At 42.9% G+C, this 27,076-nt stretch overlaps 1 protein-coding gene across 1 annotated transcript in view; it reads left to right on the forward strand.

Moving 5' to 3' along the window:
• DBF4B (DBF4B-CDC7 kinase regulatory subunit) overlaps nt 1–26,387 on the forward strand; it is a 33,575-nt gene extending 7,188 nt beyond the window's left edge. Inside the window, exons 2-13 of the mRNA XM_073607716.1 lie at nt 1,542–1,574; nt 1,907–2,046; nt 4,182–4,319; nt 4,448–4,498; nt 6,155–6,215; nt 7,641–7,693; nt 7,806–7,848; nt 8,719–8,764; nt 9,408–9,530; nt 10,249–10,348; nt 10,447–10,556; nt 23,019–26,387. Of these exons, the coding sequence (XP_073463817.1) occupies nt 1,542–1,574; nt 1,907–2,046; nt 4,182–4,319; nt 4,448–4,498; nt 6,155–6,215; nt 7,641–7,693; nt 7,806–7,848; nt 8,719–8,764; nt 9,408–9,530; nt 10,249–10,348; nt 10,447–10,556; nt 23,019–24,786 (2,666 nt within the window). The 3' untranslated portion in view covers nt 24,787–26,387. The remainder of the gene's footprint in view (nt 1–1,541; nt 1,575–1,906; nt 2,047–4,181; nt 4,320–4,447; nt 4,499–6,154; nt 6,216–7,640; nt 7,694–7,805; nt 7,849–8,718; nt 8,765–9,407; nt 9,531–10,248; nt 10,349–10,446; nt 10,557–23,018) is intronic.
• The last annotated feature ends 689 nt before the right edge of the window (nt 26,388–27,076 follow it).

A 27,076-nucleotide genomic window follows, 5' to 3' on the forward strand; every position in this document is an offset into this window, starting at 1 on the left:
TTTTGTTGCCAGCAGTTTAGACATTAATGGCTGTGTGTTGAGTTATTTTAAGAGGACAGCAAATTTACACTGTTATACAAGCTGTACACTCACTACTTGACATTGTAGCAAAGTGTCATTTCTTCAGTGTTGTCACATGAAAAGATATAATAAAATATTTACAAAAATGTGAGGGGGGTATATATATATATAATTTTCTCTGTCCCCGTGTTTTTTTATTTTAAATGGGCCCCCAGATGGTTAATGCCATAGTGTGCAGACATACCTGTCAAACCGCCCACTCTATCGCTGCGCTGAATGCGCCAAGACCAGCAGGAGCTCATGCACATGGGAGTCACAGCACAGAGCGGGTGCCATGAATGTATGCTGAGCTGCACATGCACGGCTCATTGTATATGACCATTTACAGGCAGAGTTTGGAAAACTTTGGCCGAATTGGTGATTAAATTGAAAGGTTAATGTGTTTCTCGCCCGAACAGTTTGCACTAGGCATATGTAACAAAACAAACAAGAGAGCTGAAGAGAGGGAGACAGGAAAGAGAAAATGATTACGGCTTTGGGGCATGATAATTTAAAATAATGCTATATTGACATGGACCTACACCCCTCCTTTCCCACCACCACTCTGACAATCCAGAATTTTTTTTTTTTTGCTTTGTTTAACCACTTCCGGACTGCCGCACGCGGATATACGTCCTTACTTTAAGGACAGATATCGTTGTTATGGCAGCAGCTAGCTGCCATAACCCCGGTATCCTCGTGTTCGGCTGGTGGTCCGCTTCAAGATAAAAGTGGTCTCTGCGTCGGATTTGCCGCAAAATCACTTTTATCAGCGGTAGGAGAGGGAGTGTCCTCCGCCGCTTACCAGAGCCGTCGGCAGCGGCGGAGGCTATCCAGTCCTCTCTGTGGCTGTGCATGGAGACGAGTGAGAGCAAGATGGTCCCCACCCGTCTCCATGACACTGCAGGGGGGAAGCGACGTCAAAACGCCACTTCCGCCCATAGCTCCTAAAGGGCCATTTTTTTAAATAACAAATTATTTTTTTTTTTTTTTATTGCATTTTAGTGTAAATATGAGATCTGAGGTCTTTTTGACCCCCCCAGATCTCATATTTAAGAGGTCCTGTCATGTTTTTTTTTTTTCTATTACAAGGGATGTTTACAAGGGAATCCCAGCTTGTCCCTAGGACTAATGTCCCAATTGGAAGATTTTCCCTTCTTATTCTTCTGGGGACAGCCGAAAATTTGGGATGTTCTTTCATTTTCAGTGATGACAGTAAACAGAACAAATGATTGATCTCCCTAATTGAGGGACAGACACTAAAAAAAGGTCTCCCAATCCCTCTCTACTCTATCTAAACCCTCCCCCAAAAAATTAATTCTATTTTGCCCTTTACTTTTTGACCGTAAATGTTATACCTGGTGACAGGGGGTCTCCTTATTACACAATGGCAAAAACAGGCCTCTGTCTGTCTGTTTAGACTCTGAAACCATAAACTGTCATTGCTTAGACTGATGTATTTTTTTATGTTCTTGTTTTAGGTGTCATGGCTGCACCAAGCCCAATGCCTGCTGGTAAGTCTTTCACATATGAATATTCTTAGGTGGGAGAAATCTTCCTTAAATATCCCAGAAAGTTCTTTACCATTCTGTGTGTTTTGTCTTCCTCTTGTTCTGAATGAGTTTTTACCTTGATGTTCACTAAACGTTCTCCAGGCTTGGGGGGGTGGTAGTGGTGGTGGTGGTGGTGGTGGTGGGGGGGGGGGTTAGCCATTATGCAGCAAAAGATTATATATAACTGAAATCTATTGCTCTCCTCCATTCTCAGCAAACCGACGTAGCATACAATGATCTGTATATTGTATTTGTGTTCATGTGTAAAGAAAATATCTACCATTTCCTTGCAGCTGAGCACTCCCCAATAGAGAAACATGCAACGCTGGACAGACAGAAAAGCATCACTTTCAAAGGGAAGTTATTTTACCTGGACCTCCCTCACAACAAGAATACCCAACTCCTTACTAAAGCCATCTGCAGATTAGGAGGGGTAAGTGAAGGCTTCAGTAATACAGGAACTTGGGAGGATACAATGTGATTATTAGCAGATTATATTAAACAAACCCCACAAATCTAACAACTGTAAGGTGCTATAATCCTAGATTGTAAGCTCTAACGAGCAGGGACCTCTGATCCCTCCTGTATTGAATTGTATTGTAACTGTACTGTCTGCCCTCATGTTGTAAAGGCCTGCGCAAACTATTGGAGCTATATAAATACTGTATTATTATTATTATTATTATTATTATTATTATAATAATAATACATCACACAGTCTGTCCTATTTAATTCAAAAAAGGAACAAAACATACCGTAATTTTCGCTCCATAAGGGAAAATGTCTTGTATTATGGAGCAAATACTGACCAGGCCAACAGCTCGACCCGATCCCCGTAAAAATAACGTATATTTACAAGCCAGGTTCTCAGAGCCTAAAGCAACATTATCATTTAAAGACCAAGTCCTGCACACCTAAAAATCCACCCTTGCAGTGGGGCTGCATCCGCACTGGAAGGGTTAACTGCTTGTTTATGTCCAGGGGACAGAATAGCTAAGCTAAGCTTTCCTGTGCTCCCATGCTCCAACAGTGGACTGTTCCTCAACATCCTTGCATCCAGTGCATGTTCTTAACCACTTCAATACTGGGCACTTTCACCCCTTTCCTTACCAGGCCAATTTTCAGCTTTCAGCGCTCTCGCACTTTCAGTGAGAATTGCGTGGTCATGCAACACTGTGCACAAATGAAATTTTTATCATTTTGTTCACACAAATAGAGCTTTCTTTTGGTGGTATTTATTTACAAATCTGTTCTTTATTTTTTGCGATATAAGCGGAAAAAAAGAGTGGAAATTTTGAAAAAAAAAAAAATTCTACTTTCTGTTTTAAAAGAAATCCAATAAAATCTAATTTGTCCTAAATTTAAGCCAAAATGTATTCTGCTACATGTCTTTGGTAAAAAAAAAAAAAAAAAAAATCCCATTAAGTGTATAATAATTGGTTTGTGTGATCACGGACGTGTGCAGATGATGATTGGGACATGTGTTTTTACTGTGTGGTGACAGTGTTTTGGGGACATTGTGTGGGGACACTGGGCCGGTGATCAGTGTGTAAAAAAAAAAAAAAAAAAAAAAAAAACAGCTCATACTCACTGATCACCGAACGGCTGCAGTGATCCGCTCCTCACAGACAACTTCCGTGTGAAGAGAGGAGAGCCAGTCGCCTAGCAACCAGCTCTCTATTTACTTCACATGATGGCTGTGATTGTACACAGCCATCATGTGATCAGGAGGGCCAATCACAGAGCCCTCCTGCCAATCGGAAATGCGCCGTGTCCGGGTGACTCAAGCGCATCAGGATCGCGCCAAATAAATAAGACAAACATACGTTTTGTCTTTTTGTTTGTTAACACTTTTAAATTACTTGATCTCCCCCACTGCTGTGATATCCACAATCTCCCCCACTGCTGTGATATCCACAATCTCCCCCGCCGCCGGGTGTACCAAGATGGCCGCCGCTCCGGAGCTAGGCTGAAGCCGCGGCCTTTTCTAAAGGCCGAGGCAGCGGATCGCGGGGTGTGTCGATCCGAACAGGTTGACCCGTTCGGATCATGGATCGGTGACGATCCGTTGCACCCCTACCGTTTGTTAACTAATGAAATTGGGACAAATGTGAGGCAGGGACGTTTACCCTCAAACTAACCTGCGGTTTTTCACTGAGCTCCGCCTACTTCCGCAATCCGTTCCCAGCAAGCAACTGTGTCCCTCCTTACATTCTAACCTCCAGTTTTTGTACTTGTTGTGCTATCCTTTTCCTAGTGTTCATTGGGGAATTAACTCAATAGGACTAAATGGTCTGACAAATTTTGCCAAGAGGCTGCACAGCATGATCTCGGTGGATGGGGGACAGGTGAGTATTAGACTGGGATGGGGGGCTGGCAGCTTATTTAAAGAAGTATGAAAGTCCACATATACTTTAAATGTGCCACCTTTATAATGCTGGTCTTGTATTACATTACTTGTACCCTAAAAGGGTTTTCTGTAATAATATTAACAGAAGTTCTTATTTACATATAGAAGAAAGCTGGGATTCTCGTTTTCAATTTCCCATCTGTGTCCCCCTTTCCCAGGTTATCGAGGGCTTTTTGAGTAGGGATGTTAATTATGTGGTGACTGGGAGCAGAAAGGCTTTGGATAATGTTAATGGAAGCTCGGTGACCAGTGGAAGAGGTGGGCACTGTAAACGGCAAGCTGCAGAGAATGTAGAGGTAAGGGTAAATTGTACAGGGGAACTTCTGCATTTTATTTAATTTACCAGCTTCTTGTGCTCATAAGCCATAGTGGTGACCTGCCCTTTGCTTACTTTCATGTTTCTATTACTCTTCCTTTCTTTTAGCCAGTTCTGTGTCGTGGGAAGCAGTTATTGAAGAAAGCCATCCAAAACCAGGTATGTTATCCTATAAGAACAATATAGAATGTCATTGTGTCTGTGCTTATTTTATTTTTTTTTTTTTAATGACTTTCTTTGCATTTTTTAATGTACAGTTTTTATACATTGCCTTGTAAAAGTAGTCGCACCCCTTGAAATTTTCCACATTTTGTCATTTTACAACCGTAAATGTATTATATTGGGAGTTTATGTGATAGACCAACACAAAGTGGCACATTATTGTGAAGTGGAAGGAAAATGATAAATGGTTTTCCAAATATCTGAAATAGTGGCGTGCATTTGAATTCAGCCCCCTTTTACTCTAAAACCCCTAGCTAAAATGTAGTGGAACTAATTGCCCTCAGAAGTCACCTAATTAGTAAAGAGAGTCCACCTGTTTTGTAATTTTAATCTTCGTATAAATACAGCTGTGCTGTGAAGCCCTCAGAGGTTTGTTAGAGAACCTTAGTGAACAAACAGCATTATGAAGGCCATCTAGATGTGGTGAAGACTTGCTGAAGTTCAAACCGGGCATCAGAAATCTGATCTATTGGGATTTTGACACACAACCATCTCTAGGGTTTACAGAGAGTGGTCCAAAGGAGAAACTATCCAGTCAGCGGCAGTTAAGTAGACCAAAACGCCTTGTTGATGTCACTATGGACCAAAATCTCTGCGAAATGTTTCCAACACCTTGTTGAATCTATGCCACGAAGAATTAAAGTGTTACTAAACCCACAACAGCAAAATCAGTCTGTATATGCAGAATAGCATGCTTGTTGTTCTCACTGAGGAAACTAAGGGGTTAAACCTCTGCATTGTGTAAAAAGGCTGTTTGATCGTGTGTGCACAGATCCTCCCCCTCCTGCATTGTCTCTCAGACAAGTACGGATAAGACACAGCGAGTGGAGTCCGGGTGTACTTGCTCAATTTGATTTCTGTTGCTGGAGAGTACATTTCCTTTTTGATCGGAGCTAGTCAGGTCACATGGTATGACATCACACATTTGGGCTTGCACACAGATCCTAAATGAAAGTCCAGTCCCTCCCTCCTCCATGGGTGGGATGTCACATCTTGATTGATGGATGATCTGCCTCCCATAAAAGCACGAGGACACAGGCTGTAGTGGATTTTAAGAGACCGTAAAACCCATAAATAAGATAACACTACTCTACATGCTACTGCAATGTTCTATATTACACATGCAGTAGTCAGCTATGATGTCCATCCCACCTGGCACCCCACTGCCACCTTACTAACACCCTCCCTCCTGTCATCCTCTTCCTCCTCATACCTGGCACTCTATAGCCACCTTGCTAAAAACCCTACCCCTTAACATCCTCATAACACCTGGCACCCCACTGCTGCCTTGCTAACACCCTTCCTCCTGTCATCCTCATGCCCCCCTATAACCCTATATATATATATATATATATATATATATATATATATATATATATATATATATACAATTGTATTAATGATATGAACGTCTAACTCACATTTTGATCAGGAGGGAGATTCTGTATGACATTATTTAGCTTTTTCTAAAGATTTTTTTGCTTGGCTGGAATCTTCTGCTGTGTTTGTTACTTTTCTGATGTGGTATCAATTTCTTCTTTTCCATATACCTTCTGCACTTGTCCTTCTTCTTTTCTAATGTCCATTTCCCAGGAGCGCAGCAATGTGTTGGCCAATGCTCATTCTTGGGGAGTCTGTATCCTCCAAGTGGATGGTATCCTTTTTGTTCCCAGCCTCATGACTGTAAATATTTGATAGTGCCAAAAACCTATTTTGATAAATGGAAGCTTTTACATTTTATTTATGTACCTTCTCCACATCACAATGGGATATTGCAGTGCTTGTTGGGAAGAGATCTTAGGTGCAGTACCTGCACACAGTCTGTAGGTGGTGCCGGGTGTGTGCATGCTTCATATTTTGTGTTTTGTTTAGATGACTGTTTACATTTAGCTGACCAGCGCCTATAAGAATCAATTACATTGAGCAGTGGAAATCAGACTTCTGTCTGATCAGCTTTGAACATTAAGTCTCGAGTGTGCAGCCAGATGCTGCACACTTGAGACTTAAGCCAGTGCAGCGGCACACTGCCCACCCAAACTACGTAGAAAATGGATTCCTGTAAGGTTTTCTCTGTTTTAATGCAAACTATATGACTTTAGGAATCATTATTTCTGCCTTAAATGACAGTATCACCATAGCCTTTGTAGAAAATGTTAGACATTTGTGTTTTAATGTTTACTTTTTTGACCGTGAATATCTCCAGCAATCCTCTACTCGTGTACAAGACAAAAAGGCTTACCTGTTTTCAGGCCGTACAGTTCTCCAGGACTATAACCCTTGTACCTCCCCCAATTTTAAAGTTGATTTTTTTTTCTGCTGAGTAATAAGAAACACAGCATTCCAAGACTGCAGTTCTGGTGGAAAATGTGTCCGCTAAATGCGTCAGAAGTCAGAACAGCTTCATCAGAGACAGTTTTCTACTCTTGGAGTAATAGCGATTTGGGGTGTTGCATTTAATCGCAGCATCGATGCATCACTATTCAGCCGTCCGTGGTTCGGCATCGATTCTATGACCCGCAAAATCGATTTTTGGATGACTCATCCGCGCTGTGCCCTGCCTCTCCAAACGGAGCCGAAAGTAGCCGTGCCCTGCCTCTCCGAACAGAGCGGGAGTGGCTGGAGGGGGGAGGGGGGGGTTTATGTCCCCTCCCGCTGCTTGTAATAACAGCCGAGCTTAACCGCATTGGTTATTACAAGAAAGCTGACCGTCCACTCTAAAGAACGGTACTGGAGTGATGTCTGCAGCTGCATGTATCACCCCGGTACAACCCCTTGACGTAATATCAGTACGTTTCATACCGATACTATGAAAATTGTGAATATCGCCCGCCCCCCCCTCTTTATTGAGTAATCTGGCTGCCATGCCCATCCTCCTGCTTTAATACTTGGTGTCGCTTGAGCCAGTGACTAAATGTGATACCGAAGGATGAGCACAACCAGGGAACTATGAGCTTGTCAAAGAAGTTGACAGTGGCAGCACTAGTATTTGTAGGACAGGTTCACTTTTTAACATCTGACACATTGATATTCCTCTAGACTGGTATTCCTTATTTTGCTTCCTTAACCGTCTTGTCTCTAGAGGTCCTAAAGCATCTAGAGCATTCCACACACAGTGCTTCTAAGACCGCAGTGGTGAGTTATTGGGGGGGGGGGGGGTGCTATAGAGTATCAAACATTGTTTTTAGTGATCGGTTTGGTCAGAGCACACGTTTACACTGTTTTCCCATTATTTCTATATCTTTAGGGAAAAGGTGCTGAGGGTGCAAAAGGTGTAAAAACTGTTAAAGGTGAGTTTGCATGCTAAATGTTTGTGTCAGATTTATTTCCAGACCAAAACTTAGTATTCACCCAAATAAATTTATGAGCCGAAGCATTAAAGGCTCAAGGTTTTTTTTTACCTTAAACACAAATTGAGGAAAAAAACAGCCCTTTTGGATCTGGTATGGATTCTAAGGGGAACCCTATGCTAAAATGGTGTGGGGGTTCCCACACCATTACCCATACTGTATGGGTTTTGAGGGAAACCCCACTCCAAAATACATTTTTAAATTGTGTGAGGTCCCGAACACAGCATGTACCGGTCAGATGGCGCACTAGCGACCGGTATAGAGGTTCTTTTTTTTTTTTTTCCGGGTTGCGGTGGGGTTCATCATTTTTGACGCTGGATATACACTGAGGGACATTTGTTTTATTTCGAAAATAAAATTGGAAAAAACTGCCTCTTTGTTTTTATTTATGACACTTTTTTTTTTTTTTTTTTTATTTGGTGAATGAGTACAATGTACCCCATACTCATTCACATGGTTGGGGATGGCCAGGATCTAGGAGCCCCCTTGTTAAAAGGGGTTCCAGGTTCCGATAAGCCCCCGCCTGCAGGCCTACACAACCACTGACCAGGTTTGTGGGGAAGAGGCCCTTGTCCTGATTAAAATGAGGACAAGGTGCTTCGGGGGGCTCTAGTTCGCCGCCCTCCCTCCCGCTGGCCTGCCAGGCTGTATGCTCGAATAAGGGTTTGGTATGGATTTGGAACCCCATGCCGTTTGCCAAAATTCACAGTGAAAACGGATCAGAAATTGGCATCTGGCTTGTGTAAATCTAGCCTAAATGTTTTTGATACAACGGATAACAGTTGTGTTAAACCTTTTTGTTTAATGCAGTTGGTAAACTGAAGAGTCCATTTCTGAAGATTGAGGACCAGAGCCGGTGAGTGACTATATTCCCTTTTCTTCTGTAATGCTGCTGCAGAGTTTGTTCTACATTGGTTTGTGTCTGGCTGTTGCCAGCCTAAATTTCCCAGTCTTATCCCTAAAACTAGAACATTCCAAAGTCCCTTAACTAAAAGATTTCATTAATTTTTAGACATGGTCCTTTCTCTTTAGGACATGTCACAGGCCATGCTGCTTCTGCCTAATTTAAGTTGGCCACACACACTTGCAATCTGTTTTAGTCTCCTTTAGATCTGCCTATGACTATGCAGTGTCATAGCCTACCTGCCTGCTTGGATATGAATGAAAAGGACTGTTTGGTAAGCCCTCACACCACAAAGTCATTGGTGAATGTGCAAGAAGGATTGTAATGTGAGGGGCCAGCTTAAATCCCAACTCCAGCCAAAGCATTTTGCTTTGGATAAATTGAAGTGTGGAAGTCTGTCTCAGTTTTTAGTGCTATCTGTATTCATACTGAGGAGAGATTCCCTCACTTCTGGCCAAAGTAGACTCAGTTGACAACCGTCCCATCTCCCGTCCCGTCCCATTTTTTTTTTTTTAACTTTTCCCTGCTCTATCTAAAAAAAAAAAAAAAAAAAAGTTTAAATGAGCCTGCTTGTTAATATTTGTTTTCATTGTAGGAAGTACCGTCCACTCCAGTGCTGCTTATCCAGCTTCCCTGAGATTTCCTTCATCTCTTCAGGCAGGAGCCCCTTTGAGACTGCCGATCCTAACAATAGTACACACAAGGAAAAGGATGCCAGGTAGGCCTGTCATGGTGGCCACATATCGCTCCAATACTTCTATTGCAGCAGGAGTATGAATGTATTTTTCAAGGACAGTGAGATAAGAAATCCCTACAAAATAGAAAGTGATGGAATTACAAGCATCTTTCTGAGCCTCAGTTAACAATGGTGCAGTGTGGGAAACGCAGCGATTCCTGTGCGTTTCCTGCACCGCATAGCAATCGCACTGTGTTCAGCGATTTGCTGCGGGTGGCAATTAAAAGGTAACAACACCTCAAAAGCAGGTCACAGTGCTGAAGTCCACTATCTGCTGACGTCACAGAGCCATTCCAGGTTCGGGCAAGATTGTGACACTGGGGTCGGGATCCGCCCACATGCCTGGACTGAGCACCTGAGCCGACCACTCCTGCCCCCTCCACGCACTTCAGTGAGCGAGGAGAGGGCAGATCAGAGAGTGGTGACTGACATTTATTTACCAGCTCTCTGCTCAGGGAGCTGTGAGAACCAAGCGATCTGCAGTGTTGGATCGCTTGGTTCTCAGTGTTGGTGCCGGTAGGGGACCCACCTAGTTGAGTATAAATCTACAAAAACCCCAAAACTCGTACTTCTATTTTTGAAAAGCATTGAGTCACTTCAAGTTACTTAAAATCAGAAACAAGCTGCAGTTTTAAAAATGCATTGGTTTCCAGCTCTTTGATTTGTTCAGCATGTTTATAAATGTAATATGTTACTTTAGAGACCAGGATGATGACAGAGAGAGGAGCCAGAGACCGCATGCCAGGGAAAAAAGTGGCTTCTGTGAGTGCTGTCGGGTGACCTACACCAAACTCGGTGAAGTAAGAAAACAAAGTGGGATGTCTGTATGCATTGTAGATGTTCAGAAATGAAAACTGCACAAATGACAGTCTTTTTTTTTTTTTTTTCACTTTTTTAGCACCTGATTAGTGATGAGCACACTCAGTTTGCTCTGGATAACTCCAATTACAAAGTCATTGATGACATTGCCAGCAACATGATATGTGACCTAATGGAATATCCTTGTGGGTGAGTACTGCACAAGAGTGCTGAGATTCATTGGGGACTTTTTTTTTTTTTTTGGCTCTAAGCGCACAGCCAAATTCACTCACTGTTTACATACAGTATACGGATACTGTTTAACTGCCATAGGATATATTCTGTTAGGTCAGTCTGGTAATACAAGCTTATCCCCCGCCACAGTGCACAGCCAGGCCCTCAACAACCACCACTGCTGCTAAAGCATGAAAGGACACAGCCCTGGCATGCTAACCATATAATGCATTAACAGGAACGCTTTGGTTATTCCTCTGCTCACTTTGTGCTATTCTTCCTTCCTTTTTTTTTTTTTCTTTAACCGCTTTAATACTGGCCACATTCACCCTCTTCCTGCCCAGGCCAATTTTCAGCTATCAGTGCTGTCTCACTTTGAATGAAAATTGCGCAATCATGCAATGCTGTACTCAAATTTGTATCTTTTTTTCACACAAATAGAGCTTTCTTTTGGTGGTATTTAATCACCGTGGGGTTTTTTTATTTTTTGCTTAAAAAAAAAAAAAAAAAAGCCGAAAATTTTGAACAAAAAATGTTTTCTTTGTTGGTAAATTTTGTAAATAAGTAATTTTTCTCCATCACTAATGGGCGCTGAAAAGCAGCACTGATCAGTACCCTGATTACCTGTACAGTCTGCCCTGCAAGGAGATGCAGCTGATCAGCTCTCCTTGTCTCACACTTTGTCAGTGTGAGGCAGGGAGAGCCGATAAACGGCACTTCCTCTTTCATTTACATGTGAATGGACACAGCTGATCACATGGGTAAAAAGCTGCGTCATCGGCTCTTTACCGAGATCGGGGTCACGCAGTGTCCTAGGAACACTGTGCCATCGCCGCGCTGCGGGCATACGACAGCAGTGACACTGGGGTGACATCATATGACATCGCTTCAGAATGAGAGGGGATCCCGCCCGCCGCCATTTTACTATACGGCAGGCGGGCAGTAGTTGAAGCAGCAGTGCCCTATTGGTTGCTGGTGCTGCTATACAGAGGGTTATTGGAGACTGATTTAAAAGATGACACTTTCAGTTATATAAATTATAAACTGCGCTAAAAATCCAATGAGTTACTTTAAATATATATCTTGAAATAAATTGAAAATCCAAATTAATCCTCAAAGGAAAGCACTCCGGATCACCAGAACACTTCCATGTGCACAAATGTAATTAACAGTCCAAATGTCGAACCAAAACACCGTGGTAGTAAGTTGCCCTTACCGGAACAGCAAGCAATATAGGCGGATGGCTTATACCCAGCCAGGGCCTTTGAGGTAGAGAGTATTCGGCTCCTTCCAGGCTCAGGTTACTGTTCCCTCAGTTCATATACACCAGAAAAGGGAGAAAAGCAGAGACTGGTCATAGTGTAATATTTCTATATATCATATGCAGACCTTCAATAGTGACCAACACCCTGATGTGCACATAAACCAAAAGGTGATATTCCCACCACCGTAGCTGTAGAGTATGCTTTAGAACGCACTATGAATCGATTGAATGGTAATAGGGAAATAAATTATTCGCCCTTTGCAGCCAGAAGATCCGTATCCTCAGTATGTGACCCAAAAAGGAGATAAACTGACCATAGTGTAATACATCCAAGAGACACTTCAATAGATAAAGTAATGCACTTACAATTAAAAGATGAATTTGCGTAAAGGTATATAAAAGACACCGGTTGGCATAACAAACACAAAGCGGAGCCCGTCCTCCTTCTCTGGTCCCCATTGAGAACGTCCGCTTGATGACGAAACGCGTCTGGGTACGCACGCAGTGACGCTACCACGTGACCAGAGAAGGAGGACGGGCTCCGCTTTGTGTTTGTTATGCCGGCCGGCGTCTTTTATATACCTTTATGTGAATTCATCTTATTATTATATTTATCGGCGTATAACACGCACAGGCGTATAACTCGCACATTCATTTTAAGAAGGAAGTTTCAGGAAAAAAACTTAAATTTTTAATAAGGAACTTTGAAGCAAAATAAGGGTCAGTGCCCATCTGCAGCCTCACCATTGCCATCAATGCAGCCTGATCAATGCCCATCTGCAGCCTCACAAGTGCCATTAATGCAGCCTCATTAGTCTACATCAATGCAGCCTCACCATTGCCATCAATGCAGCAGCCTCACCACTGCCATCAGTGGTCCAATGGCGGCCCAGGAGACGGGACTTTCTATTACAGAGGCCACCAAGTAAACAGGAGATTCTCACTGTATTTAATCTGACGGCGCTCATCCCGCCCCCCTCCCTGTCCCCTCCGAGGCAGCTAAAATTGAAGTATTGGCGTATAACACGCACGCGCTATTTGCACCCGATTTTCATGATGAAAAAGTGAGTGTTATACGCCAATAAATACAGTACTTGAGTTGTGCTCTACAGTATAACTAAAGGCAAAACTTTTTTTTTTTTTTTAGCTTTGGATAGGAAGCCAGAGGAAATCCTTTCAGTTTTGGCTATGGGACAGGAAGTGAAGTAAAGTCTCCCCCCCCCCCCCCCCCCCCCCCCTATGGGCAACCCCCCATTACTATATCCAAATAAAAAAAAGAAATGCCTTTATTTCTACTTTAATATTGTCCAAGGACACTTTTTAATATACCTAAACTGCACTTTATAAACCTGTAGGTCTTGGGCTTGCTGTTTTCTGTGTGAAGCCTATTTTCCTAAGTCATTGAGCATTTGGAGTACAGGAATAAATGGTGTATAAATTCCACTGCCAGCTTTCATTTTCTGTGAGCTGTACCTTCACTTTGTTTCATAATTCAGTTCCATTAGCCGAACTTGCATTTTGTTAGCATTAGTGTATACGTTGCATTGGTGTGTATCCAGGCAGTCTACAGTCATCAGACAGATGACACAATTGATGGCTATATTGAGGTAATTTTACTGCCTGTTTTCTGAGAATGGCTCTAAACGGAACATCTCTCAGCCTGTTGTCTTCCTCTACAATAGCTGCATAAAACCAATATTGATTTTATAATGGTGTTTCCTTATTGGATCATTTCACAATAAGTAGGAGGGGTTATTGTGCTGATGAGCTAAGTAAATATTGGGTCCAATTTATAACAAATGTCTGCTGCAAATTGCAACCAGATTCCTGTTTTCATTTTTGAATGCAAGACAGGAAATGAATGAGGGATCTAATTGTATGCAGAGGTCATTTCCTTCCACACATTTTGGGGATAATGTTAATGCAATGGATGTGATTTTATCTATACATTGGTGGTGAATTAATCCTTATTTAAAACACGTGTTTATTTTGATTTAGAATGTAGCATCCAATCGAAGACCAAAGTGTGTGCTTTATTAGGGTATTCATTTAAAATTAATTAAAATTAAAATTCTATGGTCCAATTTGAACTTGCATGGCTGCTAGTAGGTGATCATCAACCCGTACCACCACAACCTTGCTGTTGACCAAAGAGTGCCTGGGTAGTCCATGCATTAACTTTTAATCAGAGCCAACCAGATTTAGCATTGGGCACAGCACTGTAATGTGCAAGTATCGACTGATTGATTTATACCTGTAAGAAGACGGTTCCTGCATTGGAAGGCTGCTGAGGCACTGCTGGGAGGAAGGAGGGAAGCGGAGTTGCTGAAGCACTGCTGGAAGGGTGGAACAGAAAGCTGAGCTGCAGATTCACTATTGAAAGTGGGGAGCTAAGCTGCTGAGTCATTTCTGGGAAGGGGAGCTGAGCTGGCGAGTCACTCAGCAGGAGGGGGAGCAGGGGGTGCTGACCTGCTGAGAGGGAGAGACAGGACTTGGATAGTTTCAGTGCTTCTCTTGTGAATTTTTTTAAAGAGGAATCATTCCCCAGTGTAGTGAATTAATGGGGAGTCAGCAAAGGCTACTTTTTTTAAGGCTCATGTACTGCTTGTCAAAGCGGTATTAAAGTTGTCGTCCTGTAAGTTAATGGCATATTGTGCTAGTATGCATCCCATACTAGCACATTATGAAATGCTTACCTGTGAAATGGATCCCTCCACTTACACGCTGTCACCGCTGATGAGGCTTCCAACTTCACCCAGTCTTCCTTGTGGGCTCCAGCGGTTTGAACTGCTGAGACATGACGACATCACTTCTGCGCATGCGCACGGCAGACATAGGTATAGCACAGGGCTCTGCATGGACAGCACCCTCCAGAGTACCATCTGTTCAAGCGCAGTGCGTTTGTGCCGGTGACGTCACCGACTTCTACAGATATGAATATCTCCTAAACGATGCAGAGATATTCACGTTACCTGTAGGTACAACTGAAAGGCCTCATGCACACAGCATTTTTACAGCCGCTTCTACCAGCGTTGGACGTCGTCTTCTTTTTTTTTTTTTTTTTTTTTTTTTTGCGGCTTAAATGTATGTTTTTCTATGTGTCCATGCACACATAGGCTTTTAGGAGCTGTGTGGCATAGGTGTTTTCTAGTTGCAAAAAAAAAAAAAACCCCAGGGCCAGTACATTCTGAAGACCAGTGGTTCCCTATGAGAGCCGTCTTAACTGATTCCACTTTCAGTCCATTGATTTGAATGGAAGTCCCATCCGACTTATCGCATGCGACTTGTGCTCTGGGTACCCCATGCCAAAATTAAAAAAAAAAAAAGTCCCTTCGGTCTGGCATTGATTTTAAGGGGAAACCTAAGGCATACTCTTCCTTTTTTTTTTTTTTTTTTTTTTTTTTGTACAGCGTGGCCCCAAAATCCATACCAGACCCTTATCCAAGCATGCAGCCTAGCAGCTCATGAAAGGGAAGTGGGGGGGGGGTCGATAAAGCGATTTATTTATTTTTTCTTCCCCTGGGTGAGAAGGGGTCTTCCATATTTTGATAAGCCCCCACAATCACCAGCCAGGGTTGTGGGTAAGAGGCCCTTATTCCTATCAACATGTCCATGTTGAAGGCATGTGGCCTGGTATGGTTCGGGGGAGGGGCTCGCTCAAAGCTGACAGCTGATGACTTATCGATTAAACGTCCGCCCGCTCCTTATTGACCAACTATTGTATTGTACTAGTTTAAGGAGAAAAAAATGTATGTCTATTGAAATCTATTATGTGCAAAACGCAATATGCTGCATGGGGAAATAAAAAGTTCCTGAGCCCTCTCAGAAAAATGTGGCTGAAAAACATATAGATGTGATTGTGTCGCATAGAAAACCATATTAAATGGACTGTAGTGCGTTTCTGAAAAATTGCAAAACGCAAAAACATAGTTTTGAACCTAGATTAACTCTACTAAAAAGTTGTGCTTTGTTGCTGTCGCTGCCACTATAGGAGAAAATTTCCATCACTTCCTGTCCTACCTCCTGGTCACCAGGACAAGAAATGAGGAGAAATCTCCAACGTGGACAAGGATACTCACTTCTTGCCCTTCACCACTGTATCAAAAAATGTTTCCTTATCATACATCATGGGACCCAATTATTATAATTAAGTAATTAATGGGTTGTAGGCCACCTTCAGGTGATGGACACTGGTATACCCAATCCAGGAAGTTCACTCCCTATATAACCCCTCCTCCTTCCACATCAGTTTTTTAGCCAGTGTCTAAGGTGTTGGTCACGAGTGAAGATGTGCTCTGAGGAGCTGCAGGTGGGATCCATGCTGGATTTAAATAGCCTCCATAGACCAGATCCATCCAAAGTGCCACTGAGGCCTAAGTGGATGATATCTGGGGCCTCGTACCTGAAGCACAAGGTTTTTGCCTATAACGCCTCTTTGTAGGGCTGGACCTCGGGACCCAGGGCTTAGGTCTTACATTACCTAAAGCTTTCCTGGTGGGGTGCTTTTACAGGTCCAAGGGAGTGGAACCCCGATATCAAGGGACCCAGTCCTTGAAGGTTTGCTAAAGCAGCCCGCTGTGATGGGTCAAGGTTGGATTGTCTGTTAACTTGGCAAATCCTGCGGCGGGGATAAGGTAAGGGAAGAAACTTAGGAACTGAAAAGTCCACCTATGTATTCTTCTATTAGGGAAAAAATGTAATGCCTTAATTCTCCACTAGAGGGAGTCTATGCACATACCTTTTAATCTGTTATCCTCACTGTAAAGCTCAGTCAGTCTCTTTGTGGCCGCAGCAGCGTGTGCAGGGGGGGAGGGTTAGGGGAACATCAGCGGTGTACCCCCTTACATTACCCTGCCACGGGCGGTGCAGAGGTCCCGCGATTACTGTTGTTTTTTCTATGTCTGCTGCTGACAGGGCTCTGCCCCCCACCCCTCCACCCCCCTCGTGTTGGGTCTATAGACCAGAAAGCCGCCGCGCACAAGCGCGGGAACATTTTAAAAAGTAAACCGGGGGTGGGATTTTTCAGAGGGGGCGGGGTCTAAGCGCAGCACCGTTAACGTCCACAAGGAAGCACGTCAGGCTAAGACAATGAAACAGACCCAGGCTCAATAGAAGTCCTGGGATCGGAAATCTGCAAAGCAGAATCCTAAAGCCTCATCATGAAGAGGCAAACCCCCTCACCAAGGTGGGGGGAAGACTTCTGCAGTTTTCAGAAGTCCTGGCAAGAGGAAATTCAGGACAGATGGGTCATCTCCACAGTAACGCTGAGGATACAAGCTGGAATTTTGCGTCTCGTTTCCTGAGGTCAATTGTTCCCAAAGACCATCTGTTTCAGGTACTAGACCAATTAATATCTCAAGGGGTGATCATACAGATCCCTACAAAAGAGCAAGGTTTGGGGTTTTATTTAAATCTTTTTATGGTACCAAACCTAAATGGAGATGTCGGACCCATTCTAGATCTAAAAAATCTAAATCGGTTCCTGAAGATCCGCTCCTTTCGCATGGAGACGATCAGGTCAGTAGTTTCTATCCTAGAAGGAGAACTTCTGGCATCTATCAACATCAGGGATGCATATCTGCATGTTCCTATATTTCCCACTCACCAAAAGTTTCTGCGGTTCGAGTTAGAACAGCAGCATTTCCAGTTTGTAGCCCTGCCCTTCGGGCTAGCCACAGCACCCCGGATGTTCACAAAAGTGCTGGCCCCACCTCTAGCCAGGTTAAGGGCACAGGGCATAACAGTTGTAGCGTACCTAGAAGATCTATTGCTAATAGAACAGTCGGTGGCTTGTTTGGAGAAAAGCGTACGCATTACAACCAGTTACCTGGAAAGTTTGGGTTGCATTCTCAACCTAGAGAAATCTTCCTTAATACCGCTAAAAAGACAGGAGTACTTGGGTCTGATCATGGACACAGCCCAGGAAAAGGTGTTCTTGTCTCAGGCAAAGATCCACTCCATAAGAGAGCTGGTGCGGATGGTCAGGTCAAAAGGCGATCCCTCCATTCGCCTTTGCATGAGGTTGCTAGGAACCATGGTGGCTTCATTACAAGCAGTTCCCTATGCCCAGTTCCATTCAAGACTGTTGCAAAACAGTATCTTGTCCGCTTGGAACAAAACGATCCAAGCTTTGGACTTGCTAATGCAGCTGTCACAAAGCCTCAGTTGGTGGTTACCAACTTTGGTGAAAGGAAAATCAGACCAGTTATCTGGAAGGTGGTACCGACAGATGCCAGCCTTTCACGCTGGGGAGCAGTACTAGAAAAGACAACTTTCCAGGGACAGTGGTCAAGAGCCGAAAGAACCTTGCCAATTAATTTCCTAGAGATTCGGGCAGTGCATCTGGCTCTAAAGGTCCGGACCTTCAGGTTATGGGATTGTCCTGTCAGGATCCAATCCGACAATGCCACATCTGTGGCCTATATCAATCACCAAGGAGGCACCAAGAGTCTCTCAGCGCAGAGAGAGGTGAACCATATTCTAACTTTGGCAGAAAGGAATGTTCCGTGCCTATCGGCAGTCTTCATTCCGGGAGTAGAGAAGTGGCAGGCGGATTACTTGAGTCGCCAATAGTTATTCCCAGGGGAATGGTCTCTTCATCCCGACATTTTTTCAGGCTGTTTGCCAAAGATGGGGGACTCCGGACGTAGATCTTCTAGCGTCCAAATTCAACATGAAGTTAGTCAACTTTGTGGCCAGAACAAGGGATCCACTCGCATGCGGAACGGTGTGTGTTTGTGTTACAAAAACAGCCATTTGAACTGATACAACATATTCCCCTAGTCCTTCTGACAAGGAAGTTGGTATTTTTGGTTGCTATATCCTCAGCAAGGAGGGTTTCGGAGATGGCTGCTCTTTCTTGTAAAGAGCCATATTTGATTTTTCATGAGGACAGAGTGATGTTACACCCTCGTCCAGACTTTTTGCCAAAAGTGGTTTCAAGTTTTCACCTGAACCAAGATATTATCCTGCCATAGTTTTTTCCAAAACCATGTTCCAGGGAAGAAAAGTCACTACATTGTCTTGATGTGGTGAGAGCAGTGAAAATCTATTTAGAGGCAACTGCTAAGATTCGTAAGACTGATGTCTTATTTATTCTGCCAGAGGGTCCTAAGAAAAAGGACAGGCAGCGTTGAAATCCACTGTCGCTAGATGGATTCGGCAAGTTATAATTCAAACTTATATTTTAAGGGGTGAGAATTTCCCCTTTTCAAGTTAAGGCGCACTCTGCCAGGGCAGTCAGTGCTTCTTGGGCAGTGCGTCATCAGGCCTCCATGACTCAGATCTGTAAGGCCGCAACTTGGTCTTAAGTGCATACATTCACAAAATTTTATCAGGTGGATGTAAGGAGGTATGAGGATTTCGCCTTTGGGCACAGTGTGCTGCAGGCAGCAGTATAGGCCCTCGAGTCTGGGGGTACCCTGCGGGTTGTGTCTCCCTCCCCTCAAGTAGCATTGCTATGGGACGTCCCATTAAGTAATTACTTAAGGCCCTGTGTCCCATGATGTATGGTAAAGAAAATAGGATTTTTATAACCGCTTGCCTGTAAAATCCTTTTCTTGGAGTACATCATGGGAAACAGAGGTCCCTCCCCTCCTTTTTGGGATTTAAGTATATTGCTTTGCTACAAAAACTGATGTGCTCCTGGACGGAGGAGGGATTATATAGGGAGTGAACTTCCTTGATTGGGTATACCAGTGTCAACACCTGAAGGTGGCCTATAACCCATTAAGTAATTACTTAAGGCTCTGTGTCCCATGATGTACTCCCAGAAAAGGATTTTACAGGTAAGCTGTTACCCAATACTATCCAAAAATAGGATTTTTATATTTAAATTATGGAGACATAAAAAAATTAAAAAAAGCCGTCAGCTGAGAAGTATTGGTACTGCTATTGCTGGCCTCTTTATGAAAATGCTGGTTTCCAGGCTTCAGTACATTTGAGTCGCAGACTTAAAACCTCATGGGTGTCAGAATTCCTCATCTCGATTACTTGTACCACATCAGTGAATGCTAAAAACAGTATCAGTATGACAGTTGGCATGATGAGCATTCTCTAAATGGGAGTCTCACAACTGTTTAAAGTTCCCTAAATGAATATATTCCTATAACAAAAGGGAGAGAAAAGTGAGTTGTGTATCTTCTTACCTTTCTCCATTACAGGATTAACAACACTACAGTTCCACTGTAGGACCTACTGTAGACACGTGTCATTTGCTTGTTACCATCTCAGCACTAGCATTTTATCTTTGCAATAGCTGGGCTACATTCACAATGAGGGGAATTCACAAAGAACTGGAGTAGATAGAAATCTGTAGCAGCTGAGCATGACAACCAATCCACTTCTAGCCTTCAGCTCCATTCACACTTGTGCGACTCCAAAGTCACACGATTTCCAGTGCAACTTTGATGTGACTTTACACTGGCACTTAAGTCGCTTGGATATGGAATGGGTGCTGTTGAAACCGATGGGATGCAACTTGTCATGCGACTTTGTGTCCAATGTTGCATGAGAAGATACACAAGTGTGAACGAAGCCTTCATTTTCAGCTGGCAACTGATTGGCTACTCTGCACAGCTGCTCCAGATTCTCTCTGTGAACGGTTAAGTACATTACCAGTCACTTTTATTGTCGCTGTGTCTGGCTGCACAACAGATGCACTGCACTAAAGAAAAGTGGCATTAATACAGCTTCAGTTATAAGAGGTACTTCGTTCAGCATCTCTATTAGACTTAATGATGTCGCACACTTTCACAGCCTGAACTTCCTAACCTGTCCATATGCCTGGTGTACAGTAATAATCTATTCAAAACTAAGTATCTTAGTAAATTAAACATGTCTGCCTGCCCGTCTTCAACTTTTCCTTTATTCTGATACAGGTCTGCTTTCATTTGCCATCCTGGAAGTTGAATTTTCTTTCCGAAGCAGAACGTGCATTGTTAGCTCCACTTAGTATAACTTTGCTATTTTAGAGAGCATGCAGTCAGTGTGCTTTCCCTCCTCCCTGACTGCTCCATGGCCCTGATGGCTTATTTGGCAGAATCCACATCCACATGGCTGTGAGCCCAGACCCAAACCCCCTGCCTACCCTGGCTATTGGATCACACATCCAGAAATAGGATGTGCTTTGTAACCGAACCCCTGCAGCATCCTGTAGACCAGTGAATGGGAAAAGTCCAGGCAACTTAGTGACCTGGGTGACATTTTGTCTGCATAGTTTTTCGTCTAACAAAAAGTTTCTTAAGTTTTCTGCTGCATGCTTCATTTCTGACTTAAAATTGTATTGAGGTTTACAGTTGTCATTTATGCTAAACGCTGTTTGTTATCAGCATTGACTGTGTTAATAGAGGAATAAAGCGATTTTTATTTCCTTTAATCCATGGATGAAGGGAAGAAAATTGCTTAATGTATGGCCTTCCTAAGATGGGGTTGGCTTCAAAGCTGTAGATAATACAAAGTCGTTTTTCGCTTGTCATACATTAGAAATTTCTGGGGGTAAAAACATAATTTGCGTCCTTTTGGCTGGCTAGTTCAAAAGAGTGCTATGAACCCCATGTACTGTTTTGTATGTTGCCCTGCCCATTTACTCCTTTTTCTTTTTATAGCTAGTTTCAAGCAGATCAGAGCACCTGCCATTTTTTGCGTTTCTTTTTTTTTTTTTTTTTTTTATTATTATTATTCATTTATTTTGTGCACCCACATGAGAAGTCTTCAGTTGTTTTGTAAAGACAATGTCTTCTGGTGTTTTTTGAACCTTTTCAAAGATTCGTAGGGCTGCCTCCAGGTGTGCTCGTCCTCTGTGCATTGATGTCTCATAGTAGGGTAATTTTTGAAGTTCGGGGGACCACACTCAAAGGCGGCATTCAGGCTCCCACTTGTTTGCACATGAAACAGATTAGTTAGTTGGGGGACACAGTAATAACTGGGTTTACACTTTAACACTTCTGCACAGGAAAAAAAATGTTTTAACTGAGGTTCCATTATAAAGTTAACCTATCAAGGTGAGGATATATAGGATCTTTTACAACTTGCTTGTTTGGGGTTTTGCATGCTCTGGGATGGTCATCCTAATCTTGGGTTCATTACTTGGTAAATTGCTGACATGTACCTAACTGCTCCAGGTCAGTGACTCCCCTTGTAGTGAAGAAAGAGTAATGGATGTCTACACCAGAGCATGCACAATCGAAATCAAGTAAACACTGGCAATGACCATATGTCTCTCCTGACGTCCAGCTCCCTTTAGGTTGTGTTCACACTTAATTCGGATGCTTCTTGCAGCAGGGGTCCGGTGCGTCCCTGTTCTCCGTTTCAGGGATGAATCGGGCCCAAATTTTTGCCTGAATTTGAAACTGAAATGGAGCCAAAGATGCTCAGGACCCCTGTGTGGCCGCCACAGAGATGTATGAACCGGCTCCATTGAGAGACGGTCAGTCTCCTGTCATGCGAATTGGATGCGGGGAATCCCACATCCAATTTGCATAAGTGTGAACCCAGCCTTAAACTAAAAAAAAAATTAATTAAATAAAAATACTATTCCCTCCCTCTCTGGGGATTTACACTAACAAGACATTTGCCAGCCATACCGCTGAGATGCTGTGTTGTATGTTACTCATTTGTATGTACACTCTATTTTTTCCTGTATTTTTCGTTACTATGTTGTACGTTTTTATGTACTACTAAATATCTGTACTTTAATTGTTCGTGCTAAACCTTTGTCTGATACTGTTACTGAGCGTTAAACTATTGTCTCATTCTATCGCTTACTGAAAACTGACAGGTGACGTAATTTCTACTTGTGAACTTGATTGTTGGCAACCTTCTTTAAGATGTATGTCTTGTTCTTGATGTAACTTTTTTTTTTTTTTTTTTTTTTTTTTTTTATATACCGCACGTTCTGCTATATATGCTTTATCTGCCTTTATTTGCCTTTATTTCTGGTCAAAATGCAATAAAAAGAGTTTAAAAAAAAAAAAAAAAAAAAGGCACGCAGCCTGCAAATTGATGGACAATGAAACTGAATTGTACTTATTATTCAGGCATTAGGTGGACACTGGTGAATTTTACTAGGCTTGCTGTGGTGGTGGGTGGCGCTTGCATGCAAAGCGGTGTTTACTATCCATATTCTTGCAATACAGTGTTCTTATAGTTTGGATTTTTTTTCCCCATCTCTCAAGGATTATGCCTGTCGTGGAGGGAGTTGTTGCTGATGGCCCATTCAATATTGAGGACGCTCGAGTTCCTGTTTTAAAGGAGGAGAGCAAGATGGTGGTGCCTGAGGTACTTTGTGAAGGAAATGGAGCTGTAACTCCTGTGGAAGACAACTGTGCAGCGCATGTGAGTGAGGAACACATGCCGGATATGATACAAAGACAGCCTGTAAAGAATGCTTCTCCCAGTGAACGGGAAGAGGATATGGATGTAACCAAGGATGATAAAGACCCTGTAGAATGCAATGGCCAGATACACCCATTTGCAGAAGACTCGAATAATATTTTGATACAGGGCAATGGGCAATTACAAGAAATCTGTGGCGCAGAAGTAGCGTCTCATGTGGATGTGGTCACGGAGGTCTCCTGGTACACAGAGGAGGCTGGGTTGACCTCTGTATATACTGTGCAGTCATTAGTCATTCCTCCAGATGGGCAACATGCACAAATGACTATGGCAAATGCAGTAGCAACATTTTCCCCACCATTGCTCCTTAGCCCTCTAGCAGATCCACATGGTGCTTTGGGTCCTGAATGCCCGTGTGAAGCCCACAATCCATCAGTATTGCAAGATTCACTTCCTGGCACGCAGGTCACGAACACTGCTGGCGCCCACTGTAGTGAATTACTGGTAGAGCAGATGTCGGTGTTGGAAGTTGGTGAACAACTTCAAGGAATTGCAGAGCCTTCTACTGGAAATCTTTGTAGGGTTCATTTACTGGATACCCTTGTACAGCTGCCAGCTGGGGAGAGGAGACCTGAAGAAATGGTAAATGTACAGCTGGGCTCCATAAGACTGCATGAACAGCTGCTATCTATTGACCAGAATGACCCTTTATTAAATGCTTCTAGCTTGCACACACCAGTGGATAGAGCTTTATGTCAGGAACATCTAAATGTAATCCCTTTGCATGAAGGTCCAGCAGAAACTTTAGTAGTAACCCCCCCTAGCTCCACACTTGTGACAAATAATTCTGACAGAGAAGACCAGTTGGTCCATGGTTTAGTAGACACTCCAGCAGTACCACATGGTACCATCCTTTCAGGGAATGAGGCCAGTGCCCCAGAGCAAAAGCTAGATGTGATAACGTTGAGTCACCACCCTGCAGAGGTGGTGCACAACACTACACCTTTAGACAAAGCCAGTGCACCACAGCATAATCAGGTAAATGTAATGCCCTTGTACCAAGGATCTGCAGTAACACACAACTCTAAATCATTGGTTAACGAGGCCAGCACTCCAGAGAGTGAGCAACAATCTACTACAGACTTTTGTAGAGGTAAACGTAAGCATAGCTGCTCAAGTCCCCCACCTGCCAAGAGACAGCCCTACCAATGCAAACCATTGTCGTTGCCTGCGTGGGCTTTTCACCAGCTTTCTAATTCTGGTCTTGAAAATGTTGCAAATGATCTCCCCAACTTAAAGAAAAGAGAGAAGAAATTTGTGACAAATGAGGACACTGTCGATTCCCCCAAACCTTACTTTAACCCCAAACTCATCCAGTACAATGCTTCATCTGAGTCAGACTGGGATTCAGGTCTTCTGTCTCAGCAACAGTGTAAGAAACAACAAGGTGCACAAGTTGGAGACTTGCGTACAGCCCAGGTCAATCTGGATGAGAGCTGGTATGGGAGAGAGCTTGGCTCTGTGCTGGCCCAGGACCAGAGCTTGGGCTCTCATTCTACCACACAGCCTGTCACTTATGACCTTTATCTTAGTGGCGCGGCATCTTAGGAATAATTTGACGAAGTACTTCTTAATGACAAAAGTTTACCTGAAACTGCTGTTTCCTTTATCGGAGGACACTGGTTAGTTGAATTCCTCAGCTAGCTTCTATCTCAGCAAGGTTTTCTTGACCTCGGTTCTCCAAGATCTAAAATTAACATTTCAGAGAATGTTCCCCTCATAATGGCCATAGTGAGGGGTTGTTGGTGCTTGGACTCGGCTGTAGAGATCTCGCCACTGATGTTCCTGACCTATATAGGCTCCCTTAAAAAAAAAAAAAACTATATATCGGTTTTGGCCTTTTTATCTTTTTTCAATTGCTGCTTCAGAGTCTGGACCTTAAATGCATCCACCCACCCCCGCTTGTGTATTTGCCTTGCTTACATTAAGTCCATTAATGTGTATATCTCTAGCTCAGTCTCCCTCCCTCCTCCTTCCGGGATAGATATGCCGGTGAGCCCTCTGCTTCTACCCACAGCTATTAACTGCATCTTAATGACTCTTAATGGCTTGGAGAAGTTGTAGCTGGAGTTTAAATGTCTGCTTTTAAAGCCTGCGAAGAGCAAGATGATTGTAAAAAAAATAAAATCTCTTCCCCAGAGAGCAGGATGGGAAGAATAGGATCACCGAGTACAGCTCGATCACACCCAGCACTGCAGCAACCAAAAAAAAAAATCTACACTGATATAAATGTTAGTAATTTGTCACTCCGTAATGGAATGCAATTTCAGCTTTCTAAAGCACTCTGAAATGCCAATCTAGGGGTTTTACTATGGAAGTTCATGCCTGGTGATGACCTTCCTTGTGCCTCCCTGTTGCTCCAATGATGTGATGGGCAGCCTCCCTATCCAATAGCGAGCCTAGAAGGGCTGCGCTTGGAACCAATAATGCAGATGAGGTTGTGGTTTTTTTTTGTTTTGTTTTTTTGCATTATTACATCACAATTTAGTGCTCCTGGAGTGTTTTAGGGAAAAAGCTTGAGCTGCACCTAGGCTCCTGGAGATGCAAGCTGTCTTTCTGTGAACAGCAGATTATTTGTTTTATTGCCCGCGTAGATATATTTTTATAGTATAGACTGTTTTTGACCAACGTAGATTTATTGAACTACCTGATCCTTCCCATCCTTCAAAAGGTTACATAAACGACCTCCAAGATTCCGTGTATTGATGCGAGATAGTATTGATTTTCATAAGGGCTGTCCCCCTAACACCAGGGTTGCCAACTGTCAGTAAATTAACGTCTAGTCTGTGAAATCTGCGATATTTACATCTGTCTGTGAATGTTTATTATGGACATGCAAACTGCAGGTCTGTAATGGGCATTCACTGACAGATGTACAAATCATGGAATTTACTAACAGTTGGCAACCCTGCCTAACACCGGTCTTCAGTTGCTGTTTTTTCTAACGAGGAACTCCGTAGTACTTGATGACAACTTAAGCTAATGTGTAGCTAGAGACAATGGCCTTAAAAATAAGACCATGGAAAGGAGTGTGTTTGGTGTCTTGCTGTTGTGCCTTTTTAGTTTCCTTGACTTGGGAGAAAATATAACACATTTTAAAGCAGTGCAAGCTCTTTTGCACTTCTTTTTTGCAGTTGGCTTTTTAAATACCCCAAGAACAGACCAGATTTCTCTGTTTTGAGCAAATCGGGGAGTTGATTTTGCACCCAAACAGTTATGACTCAGCGTTGGCCTAAGTGAAATCTCCATTTGGTTTTAAAAAGGGGTTCTAGGCGCAATACTAAAACTGCAGAGTGCAAAATCTTGTGAAGCTCTGCATATAAACCAATCAGCTTCCAGGTTTTTGGGGTTTTTTTTTAGTTAGTTTTTTTTGTCGGCTTAATTAAACAAGCTGAAGTTAGAAGCTGATTGGCTACCATGCACAGCTGCACAAGATTTTGCACTCTCCAGTTTTAGTTAATCAACCCTGCTGTGTCACACACCCTCTAGTGGATTGTCTAAGAAAGATCTAAAGTACTTTAAAAGACCTTTTTACATCGCTACCGTTTCCCGTAGTTAAGTGTTCAGACTTCAGCCGGTGATTTCTCTTGAGTTAAAGCAGCGTTTCATGACATGAGCAGCAGGAGAGGTGAGTATTTATTTTCTTCTTTTACAGGTACGGCTTTGATTAAAAAAAAAAAAAAAATAGGTTTAGTGATAAACTTTAACATAATATACAAAAAAGTCAAGGGAAAGTGAAACCCCTTAAGGTATTAAATCCAAAAACAGAAATATATATTGTAGCTAACCAATTTTTTATATATTGCTTATCTTTATTTTATATAATGCAGCTTACCAA

The sequence above is a fragment of the Aquarana catesbeiana genome, linkage group LG12, assembly GCF_042186555.1.
Source record: "Aquarana catesbeiana isolate 2022-GZ linkage group LG12, ASM4218655v1, whole genome shotgun sequence".
Lineage (NCBI taxonomy): Eukaryota > Metazoa > Chordata > Amphibia > Anura > Ranidae > Aquarana > Aquarana catesbeiana.